The sequence below is a fragment of the Arachis duranensis genome, chromosome 8 (assembly GCF_000817695.3).
Source record: "Arachis duranensis cultivar V14167 chromosome 8, aradu.V14167.gnm2.J7QH, whole genome shotgun sequence".
Lineage (NCBI taxonomy): Eukaryota > Viridiplantae > Streptophyta > Magnoliopsida > Fabales > Fabaceae > Arachis > Arachis duranensis.
The window spans coordinates 49,409,499-49,431,603 of record NC_029779.3 but is presented as its reverse complement, the minus strand read 5'-3'; the positions used below and the strand labels follow the sequence as shown (position 1 = coordinate 49,431,603).

The window sequence follows — 22,105 nt, the reverse complement described above, 5'->3', positions numbered from 1 at the left end:
AAATACGTATTTTGATATAAGATAATTTTTATGCATATATAATATAATTATATAAAATAATACACCTAAGATTTTTGACAAATGAATTGAGTGGAATTGGTGTCCAAATTCTACAATATGTTATTATTTATTAAATAATAAATTTAAAAAAATAGTAATTTTTATTAATGATAATAATACGAAATTAAATTTATGAGTAAATTTCTTTAAACTAAAAGTGCATGAAAATTTCATTCTTCGAATTTATGGGTTTTTAAGCTAAATCTTTAAGAGGTTTATTCAAATGTTAAAAATGAAAAATGAAACCCTTTGTATTGATTTTTTTTTTGTTAAAAAATATTTTTAACTGAAATATATGAAAATAAAAAAAATAAATATTCAACAATCTTTACTCAATGAAAAGATTGATAAGTAATAACTATGCTCTGTTAAACGGCACTAGAAACAAACTCAATTCAGTTTCTATTGCTATGAATTAAGCGTACAAATCGAATTTATTACATTAAGAACTTAATTAATCTCAATAAAAAGTTAGAAACAAACACAATAAGTTATTAAGCTTAAATAATTCACTCTTAATAAATTGCTTCTTTCAAACATATTATATTTTTTTATGTGATAAATAAAGAATAATTGATAAATATTATATAAAAATTTAAAAATAATAAATATTTTACTGTTTAAAATTACATCATTTCTATATTCATGTGGCAGTAACAAAACACATATTATTATAAATAACGAAATATATAGACAATTTCATTTTATTTCGCACTATCTATTAACAAAAGATATATATATTACCATTAATATTTCAAAGTTAAAATCCCTTAAGTATCTAATTGTGATTTTACTCTTCTTATTGTATCATACATTGTGTACATATTATTATATAATATGAAATAGAAATGTACACAATATACAACTCTCACTTTCACTTGCCTAACGTCTCTCAATTTATCTTTCGTTAAATAAGAAATTAGCCACACAAAACATGGCATACACCATACATTTAGTTTTTGAAGATCAAACTTAGGACATCATCTTTAAACAAGTCAAATAATTACCACTTGTGTTAGTCTATTTAAGTATCCTAATTTCCAATCAATTATTTATTTGATCATCTAGTGAAAGTAGGATTATAAAAGAAAGAAAGAAAGAAAAAGAAAATTGAAACAAAAAAAGAACTAACAACATTCGAAGCACAAATAGCAAACAAAACTACTATTATTAACATAGTTTATTAAATCTTACAAACCATAAATGTTAAAGAACAAACTCATTATTCATCGACACTTTTTAAAACTTATCTATTTTCTAACACTGTCCGACTCCAACTCCCTTTAGGCAAAGCCATCAAGGAGAAGAAGACGGCCTGACTCAAGAGACCCTACGGCATAGCCATTAGACTCTTGGACATGGGACACAATAAACAAAACCACCATCCAGTCTTAAAATGTCATAATTTCTCTAACTACATGAACCATAAAGGAAAGGATGATATGAATGAAAAAGTGTGATATAAAGCAAAAGATGATCAAGAAGCACCTCAGCAGTCCACCTCTTGCTAGGATCTTTCATAAAGCACTTTTCCAGAAAATCATAACAGAAAACACGGATTCCTTTCGGCTTCTTGGGTGATAGTTCAAGATACTCAACGAAGAACCTTAAATACTCCTCAGTACGCAAAAAGCTCTCACCCCATGCAGGCAATCCAGTCAGCATTTTAATCATTGTACAACTAAGTGCCCATATATCCATCGGAGCATCAATATGACCGAAAAATGCCTCCGGCGACAAATACAGTGGCGTACCTCTAGGCTTGGACTTCCAAACCTCAACATTTGTTTCCTCCTCTTTAGTCTTAGATAATCCGAAATCCGCGATCTTCAATTAATAGTTTGTACTCTCTTTGTCCAATGAAGAAAACAGAAGAATGTTCTTCGGATTGAGGTTACAGTGGACGATTCCTCTGCGATGAATATGCAAAAGCCCTTTAACAATCATACGTGCATAGACGCTTACGTCGGTCTCCGGGAGAGGTTTCTTGTGGATCAAGTCATCCAAAGAATCGTGAGGAGTATACTCCAATAGACGATTGTAAAAGTAACGTTCGTGTTCTACTGTGATCTCAGTGCCAAAGCATCGAATGATTTCTTCACAACCACCGCTTTCACCTTCGCACAATGGTTTAAAAATCTGTTCTTCTTTCTTCAGTGACAATGCCAACCTAGAAATGAAGCTCTTTTCAGCAATGAAGCTCTGATACAGTATTTGTGTATCAACAACAATTGAAAGATAAACAGTGCCATAAGAATCTGCTCCCAAGATTTTCAGTTTCTTCCATTGTAAGCTACTCATCTTTGATTGATTTTTCTTACTCCCTGTATCAACATCAAATGTTACATATAAAGATCAAATAATATTATTTATCAATATACAAATTTTTAAATACCTGCAGGCTAGTTATTTTGGCTCTTCTTGTGGATTATGAACTCAGTTTTGTATTAGTTCGTTACCTTGTGCTATTTATATTAATTAGTTGTATCACTAAAAATCATATAAAATTTATCTTTTGTGTTTTTAATATTGTTTATGACCTTATAAATATCTATAAAACGAAATCTAAATAAAGCTTTGTTATATATTAAATCTAAATAAATCGAAATCGTAATGATAAATCCTAATATATAGCAAAGCTTTATTTAAATTTCGTTTTATAGATATTTATAAGATCATAAACAATATTAAAACACAAAAGATAGATTTTATATGATTTTCAGTTATACAACTAATTAATATAAATAGCACAAGGTAACGAATTAACACAAAACTGAGTTCATAATCCACAAGAAGAGTCGAAAGAACTTGCCTGCAAGTATTCAAAAAATTGTATATTGATAAATAATATTATTTTATCATTATATGTAACATTTGATGTTGATATAGGGAGTAAGAAAAATCAATCAAAGATGAGTAGCTTACAATGGAAGAAACTGAAAGTCTTAGGAGTGGGTTCTTATGGCACTGTTTATCTTACAATTGTTGTTGATACACAAACACCGTATCAGAGCTTCATTGCTGAGAAGAGCTCCATTCCCAAGTTGGCATTCTCACTGAAGAAAGAAGAACAGATTTTCAAATCATTATACGAAGGTGAAAGCGGTGATTGCGAAGAAATCATTTGATACTTTGGCACTGAGATCACCATAGAGCACGGACGTTACTTTTATAATTTTCTGTTGGAGTATGCTCCTCATGGTTCTTTGGATGACTTGATCCACAAGAAACCTCTCTCGGAGACCGACGTGAGCGTCTATGCACGCATGATTGTTAAAGGGCTTTCGCATATTCATCGCAAAGGAATCGTCCACTGTAACCTCAATCCGGAGAACATTCTTCTGTTTCCTTCATTAGACAAAGAGAGTGCATACTATCAATCAATTGAAGATTGCGGATTTCGGATTATCTAAGACCAAAGAGGAGGAAGCATATGTTGAGGTTTGGAAGTCCAAGCCTAGAGGTACGCCATTGTACTTGTCGTCGGAGGCATTTTCTAGTCATATTGATACTCGCGATGGATATATGAGCACTTGATTAAATAGTGATTGAAATGCTAACTAGATTACCTGCATGAGATGAGAGCTTTTTGCGTACTGAAGAGTATTTGAGGTTATTCGTTGAGTATCTTGAACTATCACCCAAGAAGCCGAAAGGAATCGGTGTTTTCTGTTATAATTTTCTGGAAAAGTGCTTTATGAAGGATTCTAGCATAGGTGGACTGTTGAAATGCTTCTTGATCATCATTTCTTTTATATCACACTTTTTCATTCATATTATCCTTTTCTTTATGGTTCATGTAGTTAGAGAAATTATGACATTGTAAGATTGGATGATGATTTTGTTTATTTTGTCTCTTGTCCAAGAGCCTGATGGCTATGTCATAGAGTCTCTTGGGTCAGAGTCTTCTTCTCCTTGATGGTTTTGTCGAAAGGGAATTGGAGTCGGGCAATGTTAGGAAATAGATAAGTAAAAATTTTTGATGAATAATGAGTGTTTCTTAAGATTTAATAAACTATGTTAATAACAGTAATTTTGTTTGTTTTTGTGCTTTGAATATTATCAGTTTCTTTTCTGTTTCAATTTTCTTTTTTTTCTTCTTTTTATAATCCTAATTTCAGTATATGATTAAATAAATAATTGATTAGAAACTAGAATACTTAAATAGACTAACATAAATAATAGTTATTTGACTTATTTAAAAATAATATCCTAAATTTGATCCATAAGAACTAAATGTATGGCATATGCAATATTTTGTGACTAATTTTTTATTTACCAAGAGGCTTATAACTTTGCTATGTAAAACGGCACTAGAAACAAACTCAATTCAGTTTCTATTGCTATGAATTAAGCGTACAAACCGAATTTATTACATTAAGACCTTAATTAATTTCAATACAAAGTTAGAAACAAACACAATAAGTTATTAAGCTTAATTAATTCACTCTTAAATTGCTTCCTTCAAACATATTATACTGTCTTCCTCAATTTGTTTGAACTGTATGTATGTATACATGCATGTATGTATGTTTATGTCGTGTAGTCCTATATTGTTGAACTTATTACTCCTAGTACTTAACATTGTTCACCAAAATTAAGAACGGAAATATTTGATAATCAAAGAAAATTAATTAAAAATTGTCATAATCCTAAACTTTAAATCTTAAACCCTAAATCTTAATTAAAGTAAATTCTGACTATTTTTTTTTGTTTTCTTAGCATTACTGAATTAAGAACTCCTATAAAACAAAATACATAGTAGCAGGGCAATAAATAAATAAACGAATTCAACTTTGATATAGACTTGTTTTACCTCTGTCCACAAATAAAATTTTATAATGATATTATTTTTTTTTTAAATAGAGAGCAGTTGATAAATGTTATATTAAAATTTAAAAAATGATAAATATTTCACTGTTCAAAATTACATCATTTTTATATTCATATAACAGTAATAGAACATGCACCATTATAAATAACGAAATACATATACAACTCCGTTTCATTTCACACTATTTATTAACGAAAAAACATATATGCCACCATTAACATTTCAAAGTTGAAATCCTTGAGTATCTGACTGTGACTCTACTCTTCTTCTTTTATCATAAATTGTGTATATATTATTATATAATATGAAATAGAAATGTACACAATATACAACTCTCATCAGTTTCACTTGTAAATATATCATGAAATAAATAAAATAATTGAACATTCCAAAGCATAAGAATTAACATCCACATTGACATTATGCACTCTTACATAATTAAATCCAGAAGTGCAAATGAACCACAGTGCTAAGTTTAATTTCTAATATAGTAGCATTTAACTTTATGGAATAAACTAAAAGCAAACAAAAAATTACTAATTTATTTCCATTTGTCTTAATAATGTTTCAAGGCTTATAACCCAATTGCCAATTGTCCCCTTTAATAAGGATCAAAATTTAACTACAAGCTTTATTTATCATATTCATAAACATAATATATAAAATATTAATACTATAATTGTTTCTAATAGGAAGATAAAAAGATAAAAATAATTAAATGTGCATGATAGTTATAGCTACCATATAATATATGCACCAAGGACTAAGTAATAATCAAGCATCATCAATTTTTATTGACCTTTGTCACCATCTCCACCAAATCCATCTCCTTCTTGATTATTCCATCACCCTCCATCATGGATTCCACAATCTCTTGTTGCATATCATCACACTCAAAACCATTATCCACAACATTAATAGTACTAGTATCCATAATAGGAGCACAAGGAATGTCATCAAGCAATGAATCAATGCTACACCCTCCTTCAAACAAATTCTCATCAAAACAAAAATCCGGCAATACCTCATTGAAATCATAACTCGGCACCAATCGATCCGACATAGAGAATTGACTATTGTTACCTATCGGCTGAGGTTGCGCCGCCGAAAGTGGTGGTGGTGCTTTGCTTGAAGCGGCCGAGCTAGTTTTGTTAGCATTGCCTCTAGGGTTAACAGATTTTCTCCTATAGTCCATTAGAGGATTCTTGTCCAAATTTAAACTCTTGATGTATTCTTGAAGGAGAGATGCTTTAGGGTACTTGGATCTACACTTCCTTTTTGAATATTGCCTTCTCTTGGTAGCATTCCAATGATTTTTGATCGAGTTTTCAGTTCGTCCAGGCAATCTTTTCGCAATTTCCGCCCACTTGTTTCCTATCTCCACATGAGCTTCAATTAGGATCTTATCCTCATCTTCCGTCCATATATCTTTCTAAAAAAAAAAAATCGAATCGATAAACAACAAGACGATAAAAATGTTAAAAACATCTTTTAATACAATATTTAGTCACACTTTAAAAGCGTAGCTTATAAAAAATAGTAACGATTCAAAGAGAATTCAAGAGAAAAATAGAATATATAATACTATGATATGAACTAAAATTGGTACTAACCTTAATGTTAGGTCTTAGATGATTATGCCATCGCTCTCTACATTGTTTTCCAATTCTCCCAGGCAGCATTTGAGCAATATGAGACCATTTCCTTAATCCATATTGTTCTACCAGCTGAATCAATAAGCTTTATTTTGGTGCAGCAACATATACGCACGTTATTTTCTTAGACACAAAATTTGATTTTATTCATGCATGAAATAAAACTATGAATGAATTTTTTGTACCTATCTTCGCTTTCTGTCCATTGGCCCTTTACTATGTTAGACTTCTTTTGAAGTTTGTAGGTCTTCTTGGACGTTGGGTATAACTTATTGTTTTTGTTGACACCATTGACCCTTTTGTAATAACCCATTGTTGATATGGATGAGACTTCATCCGGCACAACGAGATTTGTAAGCTTGGTCTCTTGAAGAGGATAAAATGGTAAATAACCTTGGTTTCCAACTATGATATCCAATGGAGTACTTTGATTATTGTTATTAGTGAGGTTCAAATTACCAAAACCTCCTCCATTATATTGGAAATCCTCCATAACATGAACATTATTATTCTCCACAAAAGGCTTGCACTCATAGACATCAAAGGAATCAAGATTTGTTAGAGAAACTTGATGATTTGATGATGAGGAATTGCCATTCACATTCACTTGATGAAATTGATCAACATGGTGATGGAGATCATGGTAGAATCCATGGGATGAATTAGGGACTCCAAATGGAAGATCAATTTCCTTCATTGTTAGTGAATATTGCATTGTTTGTGATGCAAAAGTTTCTCTAAGGTTTGTTTGAAAATCCTTTGACAAAAGAAGTAATAGGAAATTAAGTGATGAGCATTACTCTGTTTCAAGTTTCAATCCAACTTGTTTATGTTACTTAATGGGGAACGTTACCATAATAATGAATTAATTGCATGGATATTGATTCACATCTTGATGGCTTAGTTTGTAACTTCAAACCTTAGGAATCTAGCATTATATTTTTATTTAATTTTCTTTTGTCAATGACTTAGTTTGTAACTTTCACTAGGATTTAACGGTGTTCAATTATGATATTTATTTATTGTTGATAGAGTTTATATGCTTATCTAGTGTAGAGTAATTTTATGAGAAATATTTTTAGAACAATATTCAATGACATTCTATCAATGTAAAGTAATGTAGAGTACAATTAAAAGCTTATGAATATCTATTTAACGTACTAATTATTACTAATTGCAAATTTAACTTTAATTTACTTCTTTCAAAGTATACCCTTCATTTAGAAGAATGAAGAATAAACAATAAGGACTAATTACTCCTAGTTGGATGGTTTGCAACAAGGGAACACCTTAACTCTTTTTATATTCACCAAATTAAGGTGCAACTTCTGCATACTGCTATTTTTTTTAATGATCTCGTTTAAATGTGAGATAATGTATCAAAATTTTAATTATATGTTAATATAATTAGCTAAGAAAATATGTTCTCGTACCAATTCAATGAATTCGTTCAAATTCGGATACAATCTAGTTGACCCATTTCTTTATTTTTAATTTTAAATTTTATTAAAAATAATTTGGAAATATGTAAAGGGTTGTCTCGTACTTTTTCTAATGTGAATATAATATATTAATTCATAGAACTAAATTTATATAATTATTTAATAAAATTATTCACATTCTTTATATATGAAAGCTTAGATAGTTTTTTTATTAATTAAATCGCATGTAACTTCTTATTAGATGCAATTTTATTCAAGCGAAAAATAGTTTCTGTTAATTGACCTATGTGAACATAAATAGTTTTAAATAATATAATTTACTAATATGTATGTAATAATCCTTTAATTTGTTCCCAAAGGTTTAAGGTAGCTTAATTGTTTGACTTGCGGTTATACTTTTGACTTAATGATTCATTTCTTTGACCAAGTTGACTTTTTTGTCCTAGTTATACACGTTTCATTGTTTGTCACTCTACATGCACATTGGTAAAGAAATTCAATGTATATTTTAATTTAGCTTTGATTTCACTTAATAGCTATTAGTTAACAAAAGGCAAAAAAAGAATTACTTGTTTAATTACCAAAAAAGAAAGGGATGTCTTCCTACTGAAAATGTAACCTTCCTTCAACTAACATTCTATGAACTATCCTTCTAAGCAAGTTTAGTATGCTATACATGAATTTTCAATATTATTGAATATTAAAAAAAACATAAATATTTAATGATAAACGATAAATATATGTTTCCATGGTACTATAACATGATATATCTAATACTTTTCCATTTTAAAATATGTGATAGAAAATTTAGACATATTAAAAGAATCAATGTATTTAAGTATATGAACTTTTTTTTTTTTGGTGACTCGTATATAAACATTTTGGAACGAAAGAAATATGATATTGATATTGATATATTTCATATTTAGGGAACATTTACCACATTAAAATGGTTACTCGTAGAACTTTTTCACGTGGACTTTACGATGAATAATTGTTGCCAACGATTATCGATATGAGCAATGCTAAGGGGCCAGCAATTTTTGGGATTGTTAGCCATCAACTAGCCATCAATGATGATTTGATAGTGTGAGATTTCATCTAATGACTCACCTTCCTCTGCTGGTTACATGCTGGCCAAAATTCAATAAAACTGCTGGTCCCTAGACTTTTCCTTATCGATATTGCCGGTAATGACAAATTACGGTTTCTAACAGCCACATGGTGGCGGTCACTACTACTCGCTAGAATCAACAATAATATATAATAAGATTGCAACAAAGTAATCTTTCAAAATATTAAAATACATTAATTTTAAAGCAACTTCCAAGGAACTTGACAAAATGCCTTTAAACATAAACTAAACAAAAAAATTGTTCTCAATAACACATAGAGAAGCTTTTATAAAGAAAAATATCTGGCCTAAGATGCCAAATACTCTAACATCAGCCAGTAACAAGTAACGAGTCTAATTCTACTTACCGAACAATAAATTGAAACGGTTAAACGCCAAGAGTAACAGGAAAGTTATACACTAAAAAATAAAATTCTTAATATTTTAATGGCACCAACAAAATCTTAACTGAAAATAGTTAAATCTGGTATAAATAAAAATATGCCCGTATGCAAAGGTATAATGTAAAAAAGTGACATTACTCTAACAGAAGAGCTTGCACTACGTCTATGTGTACCAAATCAACAGATTACATATATGCTTCATGTAAGCAAATATTACATTAAGAACACGCACATCTTCATGAGGTATTTGAGCAAAATTCAGAAGTTGATAATTTTTTTCATGTAGCAGAATCAATGGGCACTTACTCATAAATAGTGAAATCCACAAGGTAGCTAAGAGAGAAAAAAAAAAAAAGGTGAGGGATAAAGAGGTAATCCTCAAGTTCCCTATCTGACCTACAAATAAATTAGAGATGTAGCTATTTGGCTGCTGCTTTTTTTATGCAACGACAAAATTTTACCATTTGAAAATTAAGCTGTCTTGGCCTTTGGCTTAATCCTCTTCACCCTTGAGTATAGGAAAACTCCAGCAAGAGCTACAGCAGTTCCTGTAGAAAGAACATAAAAATCTCAGCAAATGATAGCAGGGATACAATATAATTATTAAAACTTCAAACATCTCTTCAACTGTTTTCCAGTTGGAAGTGGGAAGAAGTTTTACCGAAAGCGTTCACAGGAGAGACAGGTGTTTGGAAGAAGATGACAGAGCTAACAATAACCACAACCCTCTTCACACAGTTGCCAACAGAGTGAGTAACAGGTGATACTCTCTGCAATATCATGTAAGAAACCTGCATAGCAATTCACAGAAAACCATCAGTACCTATTATTAAGAAATGCAGAGTCTTTTAGCCATTCATCTTTATAGGATAAAACAAGTCATTTTCTAAATAAATTTAAATGTTCAACTTCAACAGCCCAATGATGTAAGGGCATAGACATAAAATATCTCACAGCATAGTGGTCATACAGTCACTCAACTTCTGTAACATTTTTAAACATCTCACATAAAACGGATTTGCTTGGATATGTAACATTCACTTAGGTTTAATTTAGCATTCAAAATTTTTTGAATAGCCAATCATCCCAGTGTTGGACTGGGGTTTGATGTTGATGTCAGAGATTCAATGCTCCACTAGGCCACAATATAGCCCCACATTTAACAAGTGCTTGAACCGAAAGCATATAAATCAACTCACTTGCTGATATGCATGGAAACAGAGTGCAGCAAGTACAGATCTAATGTACACTTGTCTCACATTTAAACCCTGTCAAGAAAGATGATGTAACAACGGATTAGCATTCTCGACACCATTATGTCTTTTGATTGTGGCAATGTGGATATGACAAAAGCTATGCTAACATCAAGATACTCACAGCAGATTGCAGGTAAGTAGGGGTAAATTTGACACCCTCCATGACGAAAGCCACAGGTGCTAACAAGAAGAAGGACATGATCGTTATAATAGAGAAGAGGGTTATGTTATCCATAGAATCCTGAGAAGAACAAAAATGCATGTTATTTTCTGCTTTCTAAATGCGAAATAACATTTATAAAATGCATTCTGAATTGTATCGATTGACGTAAACAATAACACATATCCAAAACTTTTGGAAGTGTTCCTGCATTAAAATACCTCTTTCTTAACCATGACTTTTTTGCTAAGAACATTACGAGATTGATTCAACACGTTGGAAGCCATTGCACTCCAAAATCCAGCCCTATCCAATATTCCACCATGTTAGAATTCTAATGATCAAATCCTTTTTTAATGCATGATATCTCTTCCCACTCCTCTTCCAGAAGACCAGAAGTAATAAGACACAGAGGAGATCTTACCAATTGAAAGAGGCCTCAGTCACAGATGCCAATGCAACACCACCAACAATAGGCACAAGGGAACCAACCACCCATGGTGTAGGCATCTACAAGAAAGTTAAATGATGGATTAAAATTGGAAATCATCAATTTACAATTTCTTGGATGTCTAAGGACTATTTCTTCAAGAAACTGCTTCAACTGTCTATTGTCTCTAACTACAGGTAACCTTTTAAAATTCACTTTTACAGTAATTGCAATGGAAAAGTATAGGTAGACAATGAGAATACTAAACAATGTGAACAATGGATATGTTGGATGTTCAATTCAATAGGTGTGTAGATGATTATGTTCACTATTTTTAATTGGATGGTTATTTCTTTTGATTTGATTTACTCATGCACAGTTAACAATGGCAGGATCTTCAATTCACTAGTGTGCAGATGGTTATCCTAATGTTAAGGTTTAGGAGGTAATTTCGGGTGGAGTGTTTTTATTACTTTATTAGGTCAATTATAAAGCCCATTGTTCACATTGTTTACAAAAGTCATTGTCTACCTAGCAAAACCCAATTGCAATAGGCACTGCGAGGTTGTACGAAAATATAGTATTCTAACCTCTCCAAGGAACATTGCGGAAAAGACCACTGAAAAGAAAGGCTCCATGGCTTTGATTGTGTGTGTGAACGACACAGCCACCTTTCCAAGACTCATATTGGTGAAAAGATTTCCAAAAGTATGCACGAGAGCCAGTGGCAGTATTGCTGCAAGCTGCCAAAAGATTCTCAGTCAGTCAACAATGCAGAACACAGAATATACAATAATTCATCAACCACCACCAGAATACCTGAGCACCAGTGATCTTCGGTCTCTTGTACAGATTCAAACCCCACATAAACGACACAAGGACAGTTCCAACAGCAAATTGAACAAGGGTCACAGTCACCGGAAATTGATACACCTTCAAGACCTGTAAATAACCATATATTTATATTATTTTTTTTTTTCAAAAAACGATCAAGCTAAATTCAAATCCAAATTATCAGGAAAATGAGAAATGACAATAACCTTCAGAACCTCAACAACAGAGAAAAACAATCCAAATTCCAGCACAACACTACAATCACAATTTGATAATTTCACATAGATCTATAAACTATAATTCAAAATTGAATTGCTAGCACATAGTAAGAGCCTTCACAACAAAATCAAACATTCGCACAAACTACGATTATCAATTCAGCTCAAACATGAGGCAAACATTTACGTTCAGATCAAATTACATACATCCACTTCCACAAAATTCCACTCAATTTTTCTCATACACGTTGAAATTAAAAAAAAAAAACAAAAAAACAAAAAATCGAATCACCTGCTTATTGTAGATATTGAAGTAGATGTTGAATAGGTACCAGAGGCCGAAGAGGGAGCCAAGCTCAAGAGTCTTGAGCAAGCCGCCGGAGGCAGCGGCGTCTCCGCTGGCGCTTTCGGGAACGGAGGCGGCTCTTGCCTCGAAGCGAGCGCGGGCGTCGAGATCGGAATCGCGCGGGCGGAACTTAAAGGAGGAAGAAGAAGAATGAAGCCAGGATCGGCGCGTGAAGGAAGAAGAGGTTGCATTGGAGGTAACGGGATCGGATTTGGAAGCAGAGAGACGCAATGGATGGAAAGAGAGGGAAGCGGAGCGAGGCGCGTGGGGAGTGCGGAGAGGGAGGGAGGGAGAGAGAGTGAAAGCCACGCTCTGCATTTTTGTAGTAAGGAGATCTGAGGCGAGAAATGAAATCCGAGAGGGAAGAGAAGGTAGTTATAGAAATAGAATAGTTAGAGAGGGTTGTGAAGAGAGAGAAGAGAACTTCGGAGTTTCCGCCAGCAGCAAAGCAAGGCTTCGAGGTTGGTGGGAAAGTAAGGGTAGTCGTAGTAGTAGTGAATGACAGAACGGGGGAGGAGGTTTTTCTTTTCATTTTGATTTCTTTTATTTATTTATTTATTAAAACGGTAGATACTTTCAAGTTTCACCAAGATCCAAGTATCCAACACATGAATGAAACCGAATTTTCTTTTTCTTTTTTCTTTTTCATTTTTTTTAATATTCAAAATTATTTACGTATCACTTCCAAAAAAAACAAACATAAGTTAAATTGACATTTGACGATTTTTCAAGTACAAATGTTTTTTATAAAAATGATTGTTTAGAGTTTAGATATTTATTGATATATGAAATTTGTATATAGATAAAGTTGATAGTTAAAAACATGAAATTATAATTGTTTCGGTCCAATTCAGCTGATCTAACGCCCCGACCCGGCCAACCGACTCAACGGGTGCGCAACACACCGAACTAGAAAAAAATTCAAGACACTTTTTTCTTTGCTACGTGATACAGGACCGCTGGAGAAGGAAGCTTTTTGGAAGGCGAGTCTCATTTTGTAGGACATGTCCTAAACACAGATTATATAAAGGGAGGGCCCTACTCCCCTCCCCAGGTAAGTCACCATACTCTCACCTTTACTGCCACCTTATACAGATTCTGACTTGAACGTCAGAGTCTTTTTTACAGGTGGCTCCTCCTTCACCACTCAACAACCCGGGAGATCGTGAAGCTCCATCCTTCTCCCTCTCCAGCTCATAAGGTCCAATCACGCACAAGCAACTCGGATCCAGGTCTCCAATCTTCTTCTCATACACTGTACATTCGACCAGTTCAGTATCCGACAAACCAAACAATAATTTAGTCGAATCTATTAAATTATCTTACGGTTTTTAGTTATTAATTTTACGTAAAAATAATTTCATATAAGTCTCTATCTGATTGATATGTATTATATTAAATAATTTAATTTAAATATGTTAAATTATTTATTAATTTTTTATTATTGTTTTTTATATAAAAAAATGTGAATAATTATTAGATCTTTTTTAAGATATATTTCAAAATTTTATCACCTGTTAGGTAACCTTAATTCTTTTCATCATTATTATCAAATTGTATTATTAGGGATTAATTAATTTAATTTATAATTTAAAATATAGAATTCAGAATTTACAGTAAACAAATTAAGGATTGTACTAAAAAAATTTTCATTTAATCTTATTATATTGCAAATTGAAATACATCACGCTAGGTAACAAGAAAAATAAAAACGCATTTTAATATTATTCAAGTTGGTTAGGTGATAATATGTGATATGTCAATAAAGAAGTAAAATATTGTCGCTTAATTACAAATATAAATTTTCAATTTAAGAAGATTTTGTTGTGTATGTATTGAGAGTTTGAGAGTAAAATTTTTAAAATAAATGTTACATTATTAAGTTGAAAATAGCAATATCCAATCCCCATAAGTAATCTCAAATTTAGTATATGAAAATGAAAATTGAAAACAAAAATTCCTTCAAACAAAATAATAAACTTCCTAATGGCATAGTTGATAATTGAAGAACTACTTTGGTGGGGGTTGGTGGCGTGTGAGAAAGTAGGTATGAAATATGATGAGGGAAAAAAAAAAAGAGGGGGTCTTCTATCTTTTTGTCCTTTTATTTTTCTTTTTTCCTTAAAACGGAGAGATACTTTTAAGTTTTAACTTTTAACACGATCCAATGTAAGGTGCAATGTGTGAGAGTTGTCCTCAAGAAAAAAAAAAAAAGGAGAAAATGAAAATATTTCCCTAAGATGACATTGGAAGCTAATTTTTTTTGAAATTTGTGGTATATTTTAAAGTTATACCATATTTTCACCTATATCTAAAAAAGTTAAATGTACATTGGATTGTCCAATAATAAAAATGTATTAAAAGAGACAATCACAATTTTATAAGCCAAATTAATATATAGTTCGCATAATTGTGCACAAAAAAAAAAATTCAATCATATAATTTTGTTCAAACATCTACTCTATTATCTTTGCACTTTAGAATTTAGGTTTGTAATATGAAGCTAAAGAAAAGATTGAGAAATTTTTCATAAAAGAATATTCTCGTGTAGATATTTTATTCGGCGACCGAGAGGGATGTGGAAAGAGATTGAAGTTTAGGTACAGCAGTCCAAGTTAGGATACATCTTGGTACACATCAATTTCCCCTTTTCGGCGCTCACCAAAAATATTTATAGATAGTAGCTAAAACTTTTTTTTATTAAAAACCAAACTATGGCAATATATGAACAGAAGGTTGAACAAATCACATTGTTTTTGGCAATTTGTCTCTTCGCATTATGGCCGTTATTTATTTTAACAATGAGAAATGAGACAAGGTTTTGTTGGAAAATAAATTAAATTATTAAATTGAGAGAAAGATATCAGGATGAGCAAATATGAATAGTTATTTCTTTGTCCAATTTTATCTCATAATTTAAAGGTTCAACTTTTATAACTTGATACTTACATATTTAGTTATCTTTGTCTCAGAACTTAAAAACTTTGGTCCTTCCGTTTTCTGCCTTTTTTCATGCATAATTATTTGATTTTAAAATTACTTAAATTTGATAAAGTAAATATATAGCAAGAAATCCAACTTTATAACATCGACTCAAAAGAAAAAAAAAAAAACAGAATCAACTTTATAAATTAAACAATGCCTTTATGCCATATCCTATATCATGTTTACGGTAAAACCGTTTACATATAAATCTCTTTTATAAATCTCCTTTAATCACCTTGTATATGGTTACTTTTGGATTCATTGAGAAAAAAGAAATTAATAAAATCCATTCCCTTACTCCAACCTATTGATAATTGATAATGTCTGTTAAAACCAAGTGAAACAATAAAATGAAAAAAGCTCGGAGGAAACATCTGGGAATAGAAGACCAAAAAGGAAGTGTATCCTAACCTATGAAAATGAAATAAAATTACCTGATTTTTATAGAAAAGAAATTTTAGTAGGATATACAAAAGAGAATGAGCAATCCTTATATGGATCCATTAAAACATTATAATGCTTTTATCCTCTTGTATTCCCTTTCACAAAACTATACACTAGCCTTATATTTGAATGGTTATAAGATCAAGAAAATATTAAACATCTACAAAATTGTTACAGCAATGACCAACATAGATCTCAAGCTAAGTACTACATAAAATATTATTTTATTATTGAAACTAAGCACCAGAACGGATTAACAGTCGCAAGACTTCTTAAAGGGGGGAAACAGACAGATAGATCTATAAACTTCAATAACTTACAGTTTTAATGGCTACATAGTATACAAAACTTACCCAGTCAAATAGATCGGAATGGGTATTATCATAAAACAATAACCTTACTGCAAGAATTCTCTTGGATCAGTAACATAACCAGTCAATGCAGATGCCGCAGCTGTATATGGAGAAGCCAGATATATCTGGCCTTCCTTGTGTCCCATTCGGCCCGGGAAGTTCCTATTTGTAGTTGAAACACAAACCTGCACAATCAGCCAAAAATGGTGATTCAGATTTCAATCTCATTATCTATCAAGAAAGCATATAAATGTTGGCAACCATGTGGTAGAGGAGCAAGGTCCGGGGGAAGGCCAATCCATTTCAAACTAAGTGTTATGCTTTGAAATATTCGTACATCGAAGAATCGATTTAGATGGATACAGTTATATGTAGATACATTGATTTTTCGATGTACAAATTCAATCCAAGTGATATTTATATTGAAATAGAGAAAATAAATAATAACCCGCTACTTATTTCAGTTCACAGAATCACACGTCCCTATATTCTGTAATCTGTATAAATAAAGGAACTACCAAGACACAATAACTCTAGTATAGTATTATGAGGAATTTGAGTTGCTCTAATATAATACTATCCCAAACAAATGCATGGAAACTTGCCTGAGGTTCATTCAAGCGTGCATAAGTATCCTTTGGGCCACCCAAACAAGCACCACAACTAGGACTAGCAGGTGTGTCACATCCAGCTTCTTCAAATATCTGGGAGCAAGTCTTACCACCAGCTCCAGGTACTGGGATGCTATATAAGTCCATCCAAACCTGAAATATTTGATTAATTATTGTAAATCATCTTAACTAGAATTAGGTGGAACTAACTCAACTTTGAAAGCTAGCTCGAGGCAATACGGGACTCTAACATCTCTGATACAAAGAAACATGAAAAAAAAAATCCAAACCTTCTGTGTTGCCGGCACAAGAAATGTGGGTACTTTAACTTTTTTACCCTGCAGATGCAGATACCAAGCTTTTCATCAGCAGAAATAATTTTAAAGTCCCAAGGCACATTAACACAAATGGCATAAAAAAAAGCATATCTATGACAAAATACCATACAGAAAAAAGAAATGTAGCAAATAGGCTCAAACATTTTAAGACAGAGATTGGTCATACAATACTAACAAATCATATGTTGTAGTATATGTAATTTAGCATTGTACATACAACATCACCACCACCAAAACCCTATCCCACTAGGTGGGATCGGCTATATGGATCAAACGATGACATTTAGCCTTGTACATAAATAGAGTTATTCGTCCATAAGACACATCAATCAGAAGTCAGCAATATTTAGAATTTATATACGGAATATAAAAATACAATGCTTTACCGAAGCTAGAAAAACTTTTGCTGCAGCCATGAAATCCTCTGTTTTTCCACCCGTGCAAGATCCTATGTATACTCTGTCAATTTTCACGTCCTTGCACTCTCTAGCCAAAGCACGGTTATCCGGAGAATGAGGCTGCAACAACCATAGGCATCATATTAGCTTGTGGACGTAGGAGAAGCATTATACCAAAGATAAAGGAACATTCTCACTGAAAACACAATCAACGGGCTAACCTTGGCTACCAATGGCTCCAACTTTGAGACATCAAATCTATATTCAGAAAGAAATCTGAATGCAAACACATAAAACAGGTTAAAATGGATTAACATTGTAGTGGATACTAATATACCTGTAATGTAAATTTAAATAGAATAGACATATTTTCTTCATATAATCCCCTAGATTGACATGCTATGCCAATAACTATTATGAGAGGAAAAGAACAAAATGATTAGAAAATTATGACTACCTTGCTTGCTGATCACTATAAACTGGTTGATATGGCACGGATGTCTTATCCTGAACAAGAACAGGAAAGGAAAATGAAGTCACTGCTGGCCAAACAAGAGCATGATATCAAAAGGAAAATCATCATTCATGGGGAACCCCACATAAATGCATCACACTAAACCTTCATGCAATGACCATAATAAAATGAAAAAGGGAAACATCATACCATCAGAATTAATCAAGACAATCTACAGAAGGGGAAAAAATACAGCACGCTCTGACCATTCAAGGGTCAAGATAGGAAAGTAAACATAGTGTTAACATAATTTTTTATTACACAAAACATTCAGAGAAAATCTAGACATACAAGCAAAGTGAGATATATGCATATAACTTAAGAGGTGGGACATAAATTTCACTGCGTCTGCTCAAATTGCACAAACCTCGAGATATTTATATGTAGTGCTATCAAGAATAAACTCACATTTAAACTTTCAACAGTTGTGCCAACAAACTCCATAGCTTTATATGTTGCCCCAGCCATAGTTATTTCACCAATTATCTGCAAGGTAAACCATTCAATCATGTCATTTCGTATCAGCTACATGCAATCAAGGTAATTAGACACCTTATGAATGCAACATGTGTATAAGTATAAAATATCCAACAAATATGGAAGTATGGGATCAAGGTTACTTACTTGCAGAATCAGATCCTTTGCAAGTAAATAACTGGGCATTTCTCCATCCATAACAAATCTTAGAGTTGGAGGCACCTGCATTTAAGTAAGGTATATATATATACGCACTATTAATAAAGAAAACAGAACAGTGCTAAATGCAAACACCTAGAAACTTGGAAGGTTTAGAGATCCAGTCTAAAGATAACAGACTGACAAGAGTGAGAAACAGAGAAAATAATAATGCTATGAAGCATGAACCACAAATAGTTTAGAGTATGATGATATGTGTGGGGTGAGAACACTGAACAGGTGCAACAAGATAGGCACAACAAAGGGAAGGGTAAAGATGTGAAAAGTAGCACTAAAAACATTTATGTTCTAGTAGAATAAAATATTGCCACTGAGTTGAGCTGCTCTGGTAAAATCAAACACAAAATGGTCATTCTTAAAAATGTAAAAGACATCAGTGAAACCATAAGTTACCTTGAGGAGAAGCTTCCCTGTTCCCAACACAAAACCTGCATCAGTATTCCCAATCCCCGTAGCGAATTGACCAAATGCTCCAGCAGTACAAGTGTGAGAATCAGTGCCTAAAAGAACCTGCAATAGAACGAGATTAGCCAAAAAGTAGGTAGTGGAATCCTTCAGATAGTCCTTCACTAGCCTTAAATTTAACTTGTTGAAATACTCTTACCTCTCCAGGCCTACAATGACCTTCCTGAGCAAGAGCAACATGGCAAACACCTTTGTAGTCTGGATTTGCCTACATAGTCATAATCCCACATTCAATGTCCTTGGGTATCATCTACTCACAATGATCTTCTAAGAACGAAACAATTGAATCAATATTGAAGAAATCATATCATGCATACCTTAAAATTACTAAGATCCTTAATATCGTAAAAGTACTTGATATTCTGCTCTTGGCAGAAATCTCTTAGTATGTCAACATTGCGATTGGCTCTTTCATCACTGGTGAAGATATAGTGATCAGGTATTATCACAAGCTTTTCACGGTCCCAAACCTTCAATTAGAATAATGCAGTCAGCAAAAGTACATCTAAGGAGAATAACTACCAAGTAATCCAATCAAGATAACAATCCTTAAATGAACCACATAAGTACTCAACCAAGAGCACTTCCCAAGAAGAAAAATTATCTTGCCATATCCATTATAACTAATTTGTATACTACTAGCACCACTCGCATGACTTCTAAATTGACAAACAGAAACCACAACTAGATATTACTAATTTGTCCTCAAACATTGTCGCAACTCATCCATCTCCAAATTACCAAAAATTCATCTATATCCATATAATAATAATAATAATTATTCTAGTTACATGGAAAACAATCACACACATCAATCCCAATTCACGTTTGCATCCATCAAATGCAAGAGTAAGGCATTGAACATAGGGCAACCGAACCAATGAATTACCTTAGCATCCTCGCCAAATTCCCTCTTGAAAATACCAATAGAACCAGGGCCACAAACATCATGAGTCATCAAAATATCAACATTAACCCAAACATTATCCCCAGGGGTCAAATAGGGTTTCTCAGAAGCTCTAGCCAATATCTTCTCGGTCATCGTCATCGCCGTCTTCACCTAAATCAACAAACCACAGCCATCAACACATTACAAACACCGCAAAAACAAAACCAAGACGAAATTAAGAAGAAACAGAAGCAAAACGGAACTGATCCAGTGGTAGAAGGCTGGCGTTGAGATTGCTGTGGTGCTGCAACGGAGCAGCAAATTCTCCTGAAACCGGTTTTCTGGCATCGCTGAGAAGAAATGGAAGACGTGGAAGTCAAAGCAGAGAGACCGACATCTTTCTGAGAGAAAAAGGAAAAAAGAGAGCGTTAATTGTTGGGGAAAAAATTAAGGAGAAATTGAGAAGGAAAGAAGGAGCTACCTTAGAGTGAAGAATGGATGTGGATGATGGCGCAAGGAAGGAAGAAGAAGAAGCCATTGATGTTGGAAGCTGCGATTGGAGTAGCCGTGTTCCAAGTCTCTTTAACGAAGAGCCGCCACACGTTTCTCCCTTTCTCTTCTTCCACGTTCTTCACTCGACCAAAGTTTTCTTTACAAGGCTATCAAAATTCAGCTAAGTAAAGAAATGGATAAAAATATTTTACATGATTCATTAAATTTTCTAATGAAATAATGATTTTAAACGGCTAAAAAATTAGTTCCCAAAAAAGGCTAAAAATTTTAGATAAGGGAGTAAGATGAATGATATATTTTAATATAATAATTTTTAGTGTTTAAAAAATTTGAGATATATGAATCATACTGTTCGATTTATATTTAAAAAATTAAAAAAATTTAGAATACACAAATCGAACACAAAAATCGGATAATCTGATTTTTATTTTTTAAATTAAATCATTCTACATTATAAAAAAATACTACAACAAATTATAATTTAAAAAAAATTATTATTAATCCAATACTAAAAATAAAAATGTACTTTAGCCAAATTTAAAGTCAGGCCTAATAAAAATAAAAGATCCACCTTTATAGGTAGACTTTGTCAAAGCGAAAACATAAAGGTTCTGTATTTTGGCAAATACGATAGAGATGATAAAAATATGTTGAAGTGGTTTGAATGTTTTTTTTATTTTTCATCCCAAAAGTCCATTCACTTGAAATAAGAAATTATAACTTCTGCGTTCCCTCAACGTACGTTTAGGTTTATTGTTAATTATTATGAGCATGCTACTTGGGATCATCCTCCCAAAGAGACCACTCTTATTTTATTTGCTGATAGAAGTGGGGTTTCTTTTTCCCGTTAATTTTTTTTGTTTTTTGTTTTGTTCCTGGCCTTAGGACCTCCATTGTACAAAAAAAAAATTATTATTAATTTTTTCTATAATTTGTTTTAAATAAAAGAACACTGAGAATACTAAAATAATTATTCTAATTTTTTATAATATATATTATTGTTTTTACTAAAAATGATAAATTAAATAAAAAATTAATTATAAATAATAATAAAAATATAACTAATAAAAAATTAGAACCTAAAATAATAATTAAAATAAAATTATTAAGAGTATTTAAAAAAATACTAAAATATGTTATTTTATA

At 32.1% G+C, this 22,105-nt stretch overlaps 4 protein-coding genes across 4 annotated transcripts; all 4 read right to left on the bottom strand.

The window, feature by feature from the left end:
- Positions 1-1,470: 1,470 nt before the first annotated feature.
- Positions 1,471-2,361, bottom strand: LOC107463458 (mitogen-activated protein kinase kinase kinase 20-like). Its single transcript, XM_016082253.1, has 2 exons — positions 2,026-2,361; positions 1,471-1,887 (listed from the first exon to the last, which is right to left on the bottom strand). The coding sequence occupies exons 1-2, from the start codon at positions 2,359-2,361 to the stop codon at positions 1,471-1,473; spliced, it is 753 nt and encodes a 250-aa protein (XP_015937739.1).
- Positions 2,362-5,678: 3,317 nt separating this feature from the next.
- Positions 5,679-7,246, bottom strand: LOC107463457 (transcription factor MYB98-like). The gene is made up of 3 exons (XM_016082252.3): positions 6,735-7,246; positions 6,508-6,634; positions 5,679-6,326 (listed from the first exon to the last, which is right to left on the bottom strand). The coding sequence occupies exons 1-3, from the start codon at positions 7,244-7,246 to the stop codon at positions 5,679-5,681; spliced, it is 1,287 nt and encodes a 428-aa protein (XP_015937738.1).
- A 2,323-nt stretch (positions 7,247-9,569) lies between these two features.
- LOC107463565 (phosphoenolpyruvate/phosphate translocator 1, chloroplastic) lies at positions 9,570-13,259 on the bottom strand. The gene is made up of 9 exons (XM_016082374.3): positions 12,700-13,259; positions 12,175-12,297; positions 11,946-12,098; positions 11,350-11,435; positions 11,147-11,231; positions 10,887-11,006; positions 10,709-10,777; positions 10,171-10,300; positions 9,570-10,057 (listed from the first exon to the last, which is right to left on the bottom strand). Exons 1-9 carry the CDS (start codon positions 13,069-13,071, stop codon positions 9,981-9,983), a joined length of 1,215 nt encoding a protein of 404 aa, XP_015937860.1. The 5' UTR covers positions 13,072-13,259; the 3' UTR covers positions 9,570-9,980.
- Positions 13,260-16,390: 3,131 nt separating this feature from the next.
- Positions 16,391-21,115, bottom strand: LOC107463555 (3-isopropylmalate dehydratase large subunit, chloroplastic-like). The gene is given in 15 exon segments (XM_016082362.3): positions 16,391-16,720; positions 17,141-17,299; positions 17,437-17,484; positions 17,871-18,002; positions 18,104-18,158; positions 18,340-18,389; positions 18,764-18,807; positions 18,810-18,882; positions 19,021-19,095; positions 19,486-19,602; positions 19,697-19,765; positions 19,875-20,027; positions 20,447-20,617; positions 20,710-20,847; positions 20,928-21,115. Coding segments are annotated over 15 exon segments (1,482 nt in total). The 5' UTR covers positions 20,985-21,115; the 3' UTR covers positions 16,391-16,579.
- Between the last annotated feature and the right edge of the window lie 990 nt (positions 21,116-22,105).

Bases quoted from the DNA above. Each gene is read 5' to 3' on its own strand.
- LOC107463458 (XM_016082253.1), bottom strand. From the start codon at position 2,361: ATGAGTAGCTTACAATGGAAGAAACTGAAAATCTTGGGAGCAGATTCT. The intron at 1,888-2,025 runs GTAAGCGTCTAT...TATTAATTGAAG, and splicing joins AACCTCTCCCGGAGACCGAC to ATCGCGGATTTCGGATTATC.
- LOC107463457 (XM_016082252.3), bottom strand. From the start codon at position 7,246: ATGAAGGAAATTGATCTTCCATTTGGAGTCCCTAATTCATCCCATGGA. The intron at 6,635-6,734 runs GTACAAAAAATT...ACCAAAATAAAG, and splicing joins TGGACAGAAAGCGAAGATAG to CTTATTGATTCAGCTGGTAG. The intron at 6,327-6,507 runs GTTAGTACCAAT...TTTTTTTTTTAG, and splicing joins ATCTAAGACCTAACATTAAG to AAAGATATATGGACGGAAGA.
- LOC107463565 (XM_016082374.3), bottom strand. From the start codon at position 13,071: ATGCAGAGCGTGGCTTTCACTCTCTCTCCCTCCCTCCCTCTCCGCACT. The intron at 10,778-10,886 runs GTGAGTATCTTG...CTTTCTTGACAG, and splicing joins CTACTTACCTGCAATCTGCT to GGTTTAAATGTGAGACAAGT. The intron at 10,058-10,170 runs GTAAAACTTCTT...TTCTTTCTACAG, and splicing joins CTCTCCTGTGAACGCTTTCG to GAACTGCTGTAGCTCTTGCT.